This window comes from Morone saxatilis, unplaced genomic scaffold, assembly GCF_004916995.1.
Source record: "Morone saxatilis isolate NCDOM2014 unplaced genomic scaffold, NCSU_SB_2.0 Contig8, whole genome shotgun sequence".
Taxonomy (NCBI): domain Eukaryota; kingdom Metazoa; phylum Chordata; class Actinopteri; family Moronidae; genus Morone; species Morone saxatilis.
This window is the reverse complement of record NW_023340257.1, coordinates 18,805,415-18,816,097: the sequence shown is the minus strand read 5'-3', so window position 1 is coordinate 18,816,097 and position 10,683 is coordinate 18,805,415. Positions and strand designations below refer to the sequence as shown.

Sequence of the window (10,683 nt, the reverse complement as noted above, 5' to 3'; positions counted from 1 at the left end):
TTTTTTTTTTTTATATACATATATACATATACACACAGGTACTGCTACGCTTTAAAGTTATCACAAATGCAGCTATCAGTAGGGATGATGGGGTTATCCTGTAGGGATAGAAACAGCTACAGCAGCAACAACTAATCATCTATTATCCTCACTATAGAACAAACCTGTGTCTTCAGAGAAAAAATGAAAAATGCCGTCTAGGGACATAAAAGAGAAGATATCAGGCAATCAGAATCAGTTGTCTGCACACATGACTACCTGAATCTCTCTAATAACACTTCACTGAAGGCTTTAGCAAGACTAATTTCTGGCAGACTGCACCAGGAAAGGGAAAGGAAACAAAACATTTTATTTATTGATTGCCACATTTCAGGTTAGAATGAGACAGAAAGCAGTACGCATGAAACTGAAAGGCTGTTAGTAGACTGTTGAAAATTGTTTTTTTTATGTGTATTTCATGGAAATATTCCAGCAAATGTACTGCAGTAATTCTACCTAGTTTTTAATTATCAACTGAATAGCCATCAAACAATAAAACTGATATTACAAAATAGGTTTAAGTCAACAAACCGTGCAGATTGTAATAAAGCACTGATTAATTAATTTTGCTATGGCATTAATTTGGATCATGTTTGTTATAGATTCCTCTAACCAGTTAAGACAGTAGATATCAATAACAATAGTGAGACAGGGAAGTTAAAGCTAATTGGGCAAAATAATGCTCTAGAAGCATATTAATGCAGAATATCTTAACTGTAAAAATATCTATCTTACTGTGTCAATTCGAGTGAGATTATATTAATTACAGAAATGCTATTTTTATCCATCATTTTGCAATCTATTACTGACAAAAACAGCACTTTAAACCATCTAACACATGGCAGGTGAAAATGAAACCAAGAGTGGAGCGAAAAGAGATGAAGCACTTACTTTTGTAAGTGTGGCCTGATGGATAGAACAGACAGATGCAAAGCAAATGGATAAAAAATATATGATTAAAATAATAAAATGAAGATATGAGGAGATGAGCAGCATGCAAACAACATGAAAATAATGTCCACAGATGAAAATGGGATCAATTATAAGTCGATAGGCACACTAAATGTGAAGCCAACAGGGAGGAGCAATTTCCTCTCCCAAAAACATGAATCCCCAACCAACAGAGGGAGCTACACACTAAATAATTGGTTCAAGAATCACTACAAGGCCTGCATTTAAAAAGAACGATGGATTAAACTCTGAGTCATATTCTAATTCATGGTTTTCAAGCATTATGTGATTACAAACCATGAATTGAGAACAAAATCCTGTAAAACTGTTGATTTCAAACGATTGTAAGAACAGATCCAAGTGTGACCTATTGGTAAAATCCCAAAATGGTTAAACCAGTCGGACATTTAACGTTCCTGAATTGTCAGATTTCAAGGTCCTTTCATGGAAAAACTAAACAAAACAAGGAGGTCAGTGAGTTAGTTCCTGTTGTCAGTTTTACTCCTTGACAAACTTGGAAGGGAGCACACAGACTGAAAAGACACTGTTGGAAGCTTTTGTGACACTGTCCAAACAACCTCAAAGCCAACTTGTGTGTTACTATCCAGCAGCTGACAAACTCTGCTCTTCAGTGAGTTTTTATAGATTAGTAATGGGATGGGCGAGCACTTCTTACTCCAGGACATAGAAGAAAGGGCCTCAGGTAATATGTTTGTGGAGACTCAAGTCATAAGGGTCTGATAAAAGCTCTACAGAGTGCTGTAAACTGTGCAACATGTGCCACTTACGGACAGGCTCCGTCTTGAAGAACTCAGCGGGACTGCTTTCACCTTCACCCTTGCCGTTGATGGCTGACAACTTCACTTCGTAGCTGGTCTCTGGCTTCAGGCCTGTGATAGTCACCTCACTGATGGAGCCTGTTACAATATATCAGAGGCAGTGCAAACCCCGTTGAGAACACCTTGATCATTTTGATTAGCGGTAAAACAAACACAGACCCCCGTTCAAACAATACATGCATAATTAATTCCATCACAAGTAAACACTGATTAGCTGAATTCTCATTTCATTCCAACAATGTTTAAACAACAGATAAATCTATTTAGAGATGGTCTAAAAGGTCTAAACTCAGAGATACACAGAAACAGAAATAACTGACAGCTGTATCACAGCCATCCTCTTGCAGCGTGAAACCTAAACGTATAGCTCACTTTTGGTATCAGGATCACTTTATACATATCATTAATCTTGCCCATTTCATCTCAAATTAATATTGCTACTGTTTATTAATTTATTGCTTTATCTTGGTTCATTATTTTCATTTTTTATCTCTTGTCTAACACAATATAACTGACATATAAAAATTTTATTTAATTCAGAGTATCTGTACACCAACTATATGAAAATGTAGTACTTATGTCTAAAACAATTAACTCTGTTCCAATGTTATACATTACATGAAACAAAAACCTTCACACAAAAGCAATTTTTCCACAAAACAACACCATCATTGTTGTTCTGATTTGTGTTCTTACCATCCTCATAGACTCTATGCACCCAGCTGCCCCTTCCTTGAGTCCTCCACTCTGCTCTGTATTTCAGAATAAGAACACCTCCAGTGGATTCGGGCTCCTCAAACTGGATCTGTGCTGTGGTGGAGAAGGGTCTCACCTCACTGATGGATGGAGCTGATGGCACCTCTGGTAAAGGGAGGAAATGCAGTGTGATTACAACAAAAACTCAGATTGCAGCACACCAATGCTGTCAGACTCCATTGTTCCATTACGCTAACAGACTGAGCTCGCAGCTCCTAATAGAGCCAAAATGCTTCTAAAAACTGCTTCAGCTTTGTAAGAAATCTATGATTTGTGACATAAATGCGGTTTCTCAGGCAGTGAATGCTACATAAAAAAAGGCAGGAAAAACATTAAAATGCTTCTACACTGAGAGTAAAAGACGATCCCAAGTCAGCCTTAAAGGACGATAATTGCACAAAGAAAACCACAGAAAATAGCGAGCTGCCTGTTTTTTGATAAACCTTTGAGCTGGAAAAAGAAATTTTAGATGCATTCAAACACCCTGCAGTGAGCTAAGCACAAATGTTTCAACATAATGGTAATATCCTAAAATTGTAGACAGCTGGTATTGAAGGATGTGCAAAATTAAGTTGAATTCAAAGACTTTTGCAACTATGACTACCTACATTTTGGATTTGTGGAGAAAATTGTCTGACCTGTAGTGTACACAATTAATTGGCCATATCTGCTTACTGGTGTCTCTTCTGACTGCACACACTCTGGTGTGAGCACAGTTCTGTATTGAATCACTTTGATCTTTGAAATGAAAAGGCACACTGTGATTACTGTGGTCGCCCATGTTCTGCTCTGAGGGAAGAATGTGGTGTTTTCAATTCATTTACTTCAGATTGTGGCTTTAAGAGTGGCATTATCTCTCTGCTCTCTGTTCCATTTGTCTAGTGTGCGGGTGAATATACAGTCTATGGTATCAGCTGGTGGTGAAGTGTTATAACTTTGATTAATTGTCTGTTCATTCATAATACGCACATATTAAAACCTTGGGTAATAATATATACTGTTTTACATTCAACTGCAATCCTCAGAGCTGTTGCTTTTTCTACACAACCAGAGGGAAGGGATGTAAATTATCTGATGGTGGTTGCACTGCCTTTTTCATCTAAATGTCTCATCTATATAAACAAACACTGCTCTGTGTAATCTCACATTGTGGTACATGTTTTGGTCTAATATGTTGTGAATATGGGTGAAAAATCTGTTGCTTAAGCCTGGAGCGAGGCACATTCCTCACAATTTAAACTGTGTGTTACAAACTGACCTTAACTACTGATTATTTATTTATTAACACTAAAATTAACCTTCTTAGAATGTATAGAATATCTAAAACTAGAAAAAGCAACAAAGCGCTGTGAATCACAGAATCAAAACTGACCGGCCTGAATGAGGAGGAACTCCTTGGACTCCGTACCCATCTCATTTGAGGCAGTGCAGTTATAGCTCCCAAAGTCATTTTCAGACTCTGGGGTTATCTAGAGGAGGGGGAAAAAAGAAGCAATTATGTGAAGGGCAGTGTTCCAAAACAGATGAACAAACTTGTGTGTCGAACACTCTGAAGGTGACCTTTTTGTTTGTCCATTAGAGTAGCCTATTTTTATTTGTTGCTCTGAGCTTTCCTGCTGCTGAATTATTCATTGGATTTTTTTCCACAATGGATCTGTAAGAAAACCCTTCAGTTCAAGTCTATGCTCATGAAATCTTGATGACATAAGGGGGGTGTGTGTGTATGTGCACACATGGAAGAACTATGTGTATATGTGTACATTTATTTTATGGACTGTAAATTGTGGCCTGACACGTGAGTGTGTGTGTGTTTGTGTACCTGAAGGTAGCTGGATGATGGAGTTCTGAAGATCTTAATGTTAGTGGTGTTTGAGTTGGGGAGCTGCAGTCCGTCTCTCAGCCACACAATAGATACATCATTGGGATGAGCCTTGACCTCACAGCTGATATTGACAGCGTTTCCCTCCCAGGTATACACTGCCACTGCACCATGGATCTTAGGAGCATCTAGTGAAAAAAGGCTTTTAATACAGACTTTCTGCCAAAACAGAAAGCGTTTGTGCTTTTAACAGTGCCTGGAAATAGTTGAACTGAAAGAACTTTATATGATTTTATTTTGTTCAGTTAAAAAGGTAGATGACTAGCATAGCTGTTGTAAATTCACTTTTCCAACAGCGTACTCATTTTGTAAACCTAAACACTTCCAATAAGAGAGAAGGAAATACTTACAGCGGACCTCCAGATATGCCTGCTGATCATCCTCTCCAATGGCACTGCGTGCTGTGCAGAGGTACTGACCAGCGTCTGTATACTTGACATACTTCAGAGTGAGGGAGGACACGCGAGCATCACTCCTCACCACTACATTTCCATCCAGACTCTAAATGAGAGCAGAAAATAACTTGGTTTAGGAAAAACAAACCACGCATCAGTTATTTTCCATAGCCATATTTGCACATTTACATCTACACAGCACATTTCTGCGGAAAGATGTGTGACCTGAATAAAACAAAATGCTTAAGAAAAGCCTGTCTTTAATGAGCAGAACAGACATTAATGAAAGAGGCAGCACACTGCGCTGTGGAAACATAAGGACAGAGTTGACAGTACAGGGGAGCTTATCAATAATTAATGACAGAAGGCACCAGAAACCATCTAGAGCTTTTCACACAGAGGGCTTAGCAACTTGTGAAATATGCTGATGCATGAAGCTAGACAGCAGAGCTTTACCTTACATGCCACACTTGCACTTTTATCTTGAACATACTTGGGGCTTAGTGTCACTGCACACAACCATATTTTTAAATAAAGCATTTTCAGTTAATCACTCGTGGTGATTTTTGGTCTGATAGGTTGCAATGCTCTCTGAACCTACATTCAGCACATGCCCCACTTTCCAAGTCACATAGTATTTGAGAGCAAGGAAAAAATAACAGACAACTGGCTAATGAGATGTGTAAATGACCTTCCTGCTCTAGAGATACCTGGTTTCATTAACTCGATATGCAGAGTTATAACATCCGACCATAAGTGGCTTCCTGACCTTCAGGGTCAACAACTCCTGTGCTGTTGTGGTTGCTGTTGTCATGTGACACTAAACGGTGGGTGTACAGTTTCAGTCAGACCAAATTTCTCCCTTTGAAGAAACAGGATGTATTTTGCAGATTCTATAAAAAATAAAATAAAAAATTGGGCAAACCTTAACTTAAAACTACTAAATGTCTTTTAGATGATCTCCAGATCTACTATGTTCAAAGGAAAATCCAAAGTAGTAACCAAATCAGATTGTACCGACTGGGGACATGCAAGTGTTCTTATATAGTATTCTTTTATAAAGCAAGCTTTGGTGTTCTTGTGAATTGTTCCTTTTACAAGGTGCTGCAGAACTCTATCTGAGCCTCTCCATTGGTTGCTTTCATGGCTCTGATCCAAGCTGCAGGCAAAACAATGGCACGGATGCTTTTACACATATTGAATTAGGGCCCAGTCTGGGCAGCCATGTAAGAGAAACCCTCGTTAGTTTGTATTCAAATTCAATAGACAAAGCATGTCTGGGGCATTCATTATGCATAGCGGGTAGCAGGACCAGGGAGACACTTACATAACACACTACCCTTTTATTCTGACCCCTGTGCAGAAAGCATTCTGCCTCGACCCCTGTGGTACTGCCTCTGACTCCTACATCTGTGCAACGTGGCACACTATGTATAAACCATGTTAGTCAGTATGCTTCAGTCATTTTTGGAGAATGCAGTATCAAACAGTAACCAAAGCCAGAGCAACGTATGAGTTACAGTTTCTCAGGGGCTACAGCCACTCATTCCCCACAGGAGGTCCATAAAGAATATTCACTGCAATTTTATATTGGGATTCATTAATGTTTTATAACAATGGACTTTTAGTATGAATGCATAATGCATCAGAGTGGTCATCTATTGGGAAGATCCTTGATCACTATTTGTTGACTTCCTTGCCTTTAAGAAACGGATACAAAACCACTTTACATGTCTGTGTGAAAGCCTGGCATAAAACAAATGAGGGAAGAAAATAAAGACTTTCAGACAGAAGCACTTCTAATAAATCAAACCAAAGTGACAGCAGAGCTCTCCAACAGCTTCTTTAGCTTTACCAGCAGAAATAGAGACACTGCTGGAACATCAGAGCAAAACTAAGAATACACGGAGGACATGTTAAACTCATGTCTCACTAAATCTTAACTGGCCCAGAATACAAATCTACCTTCCCCTGAATGTATCTTTCCTTCCACACCTTCTCAAATGAACACTCAGCTGCCTACACATTTGCAACAAACATGCTCAGCATGCTCATACTCCTCTGTGCGGTTTGTAATGGAATATCTTGCAGAGACAAACTGATCAATTCAGAGTGCAGGTAGACTTTAAAACCATATCATTATGTCAGAAAGTGAAAATTATTATTGCCTGATCCATTAATATAAACCGATGCAAACCACAACCAAGTATGCTGCTGAGATATGATTTCTGAGGCAAGAGCTAAAATACAGTTCATCAAGTACAGCAGAGTGGCATTACTTTGCTTTTAAGTCTTGTGTGTTCTTGTTTTAGAGAATAAAAGCACTTGCTTTGGATTATCTTAATACTAACTAGGCTACATTGTATACTGTTTGGGGTCTTGGCTTATTTTTGTGCTGATCACAATCCAAATGTTAAAAATAACGTACTTTAACATTCATTACTAGTTAAAAGTGTTTAGCAAGCCTAAACAAAAAATGTCCAATGCTACTAATTTCAACAGCTTATTACTGCGGATCCACTAAAGTGCTGCCATGTGTAAAACAGTTTTACACAAACCTAGTAATTACTGTCAGCATGTGCTTGATGAGAAAGGTTCCTCCTCACCTCCTGTAGTGAGTAATGTCTGAGAAGGTTTTGTAATCACAGGTGTTATTAATGAATGCATGTCATATGTCAATACTTGGTGATCATTGGAAGCAGAGAATGTAAAAAAAAAAAATCCATTCTCAAAACTATTACAGAAAAAGAGTCAAAGGAAAAGACCAATTCGGTTGATGTGCAGAGCTCCCTGCGATTTAAAATTAAAATAGCAAGGCTATTTGAGGAACCAAATGGTCTAAAAATACACGTTCGTGTCCTGACAAATGGAACTGAAGTATAAATAACAATGGCAACCCTAATATCTGATCCTGCACCTGAAACAGGGATGGGCTGATCATTGACTTACTTGGTGAGAGCACAAGTTTCTGTTCATTAAAAGCCAAAAAGATTGAACCAGCTCTGTCCTCTAAAACAGTGCACTCAGCACTAACATTGGATATGAAAACGTGGTATTTCTCACCAACTTTCTCACATATGTAAAACACATTCAATAGAGCGGTAAGTTGGAGAAAAGCTTATGTGAGAAGTTCTTTCTTTAGCCAATTTTCACTTTCTTTCAGGAACAGTCCCTGGCTCCGATACACTGGACTGCTGCACAAAGATACCTTTCATTTTCTCTTGCGTACATATTCATTCATCTTGATGGTCCAACCAATTATAACTATAGTTAACTACAGTATGTCAGAAATACATGTTGAAGTTATAATCAAGAATTGGCAGTGGGCTGACAGAGATGTGGAGATGTAGATAGGAGGACAGAGAAATCTGAGAAGAGTTTTACCTCAACAAAATCAGCTTTTTGAAAGAAAACAAGCTGACAAACTGCACCTTAAAAGAATTAGCATTAAATGTATAAATGATCAACGAAAAGTATTATAAAAATCATATTTGAGCAGGAAAATATCTTGTGTAAAAAGGTAAAAAGGCTAAAGAAGACTGAATGTTGAGTTTATATAGAAACCAAACAAGTAAAAACAAAGACAGACTTGCACTGGCATGTTTGGCTTCTGCATCTTTCTCAGGGTTTATTTTGTCTCTGACCCTTATTTGATCAGGAATTTTTATCTGCATCCATCCAGAGTTGAATTAGACTCCCCTGACATGAAAGATGGATGGGTTGTAGGAAAAAAAAGTCATGCATTTAGAATACCTTGTGTTGCTCGGGCCGAGTCCATGATGCCTGTAGAGGACAGAGACACAACAAACAAAAGGCAGAGAGCAGTTCTTACAAAGTAATCCTTATCCAGACAAAGCTGGGATGCTGCACACTGCATGCAAGTATTAAGTGTCCAGTTTATTTTCCATACATCCACAGTCCCTGAGCTGAATGTCTGATTTTGATAAAAGTCTTCACATATAATAATATGTAGGCTTTGGATTTCCATTTCAGAGAAGCCTTTATTGTGTACAGGAGAGATTTATTTTAAAAGGTGTATTCCTGGGGGATTTTTATGGGGTGTTATTGTCTGTTCTCCACATGGGAACAGCACTGCTTCTAACCCCAAAATAAGTAAGTCTATTGGCAACCTGATAGCACAAATGCTTACAGATAAGAAGGTTATTGGTTTATCGGAAAGAGGTGACTCCATTACAGTATAACAGCAGAGATATGTCGGCCCTGTTTGGCAAAAGAAGTACAGCAATTATCGACTCACAATCCATTTTTGAGGTTTACAGCAGTAATGAGTGTGTAAAACCCAATAAAGCTGAATTTATTCTAGTATCATTCTGTCCGTCCTACACCAAGAAACAACTGTAAGTACTCCAGTCATCAAGTCATTGAACAACACTTGCTGTGTTTCTCAATAAGCAATAAGGGGTTTAAAATAAGCAATTTTGCTGCAGCTTTTCCTGCACCCCATGTGAGACCTGGAAATAAATATCTGCCTACAGGTGGTCTGTGTTACTTTGAGTCATTTTGCAAGTCAGATGTTCTGCTTTGAATGCTAAAGGTACTTGTATAATAGTCTCAAATGAAGTGGCTTTCTTTCAATTGTTATGCTTTGATTCTATTCAAAGGCTAAAATAGATAAAAGATATGATGAAACATTTTCCTGTTGGAGGATATTTATAAATCAGTCTGGTTAGCTTTAAAAGTATTTATGTATCATTAAAATAGATGCACTGAAGAGTCAGTAACAGCCGCTAGTTATGGTTGAACGTTATTCATGAAATTATTCTTGATACCTATGTAGCTGAACATTATTGAGGCATTGTAGGATCAAGTTCTCATGTCTCTAATAGTGTAGTTTTCATTCAAATAATTGTACACACTACAGATGTTACATATTGTAGTCTTAGGTTTTAGGCAAAACATTAATAAACAGCTACATTTCTGACTGGGATCAACATGAATTAAACATTATTATGTTATAGAGTTCCTGAGTAAACAAAAACAAGATACATTAAGTGATTGCCGTAATCATATTGGTCATATTTCCCTCTCTCTTACTGAATATCAAATGTATTTAACACCATGACAGATAAAACAAAGCCTCTGGACAAACAAACAAAACACTTTACTAACTAGAAAACATGTCAAGTTTAAATCACAATGACAGTGAAAAAGCCCAAACTCCGACAAGACAAAAAGCTTTTGGTAAAAGCATGCTCTATGGTGATTTCATTTGATGCTGAGGGGACTCAACATGTTAAGCAATGACAATTGGGGATTGTGAATCTGCCCACATATGTGAAGAAGTGTGGAAGCGTAACAAGGACAAAAATGATAAACAGCATATATCATCAGGATGATACAGCAAGAAAATGTCAAAGCAAATGGAAGACAAATCTGCTGGATAATTGATAAGAGGCAAAACTGTGACTCAAAACCATCAATGAAACTAAAATCAGCTATATATTACACCACATATCATAATGATATCTCATAATCAATGCAGGGTTTATAAAATCAAATATAACATATGGTGTGATTCAAGTACTGATATATCACCCAACAAACCTTGATTCGTCAATTTTTACTGTAACAATAAGCACAGGTGAGGGAAGGAAAAAGAGGAGACAATAACAACACTACTGGGCAAGTCTGTATGGCAAACTTACTGTGATGAGTTGCAATTTGGAACTATGTTCTTAAGAGCTTTGTAAGTTCCTCTACTGTTCACATTAAAAAACACAACTGCGCACCGTACATCATTACAAGCAGCAGCAGCTGGCTGACATATCACCACAGTGCAGAAATTTTGAAGAGAGAGAGATAA

General features: G+C 37.8%; 1 protein-coding gene across 5 annotated transcripts in view; it reads right to left on the bottom strand.

The window, feature by feature from the left end:
- The window catches only part of ncam1b (neural cell adhesion molecule 1b), a gene marked incomplete at its 5' end in the record, with an annotated part of 36,680 nt that overhangs the window by 14,215 nt on the left and 11,782 nt on the right, over positions 1-10,683 (bottom strand). For 3 of the 5 annotated variants that reach the window (XM_035679952.1, XM_035679956.1, XM_035679954.1), the window contains 6 exon segments: positions 1,779-1,907; positions 2,526-2,690; positions 3,958-4,054; positions 4,405-4,592; positions 4,815-4,965; positions 8,613-8,642. In XM_035679952.1, the coding sequence (XP_035535845.1) occupies positions 1,779-1,907; positions 2,526-2,690; positions 3,958-4,054; positions 4,405-4,592; positions 4,815-4,965; positions 8,613-8,642 (760 nt within the window). 5 annotated transcript variants of the gene reach the window in all.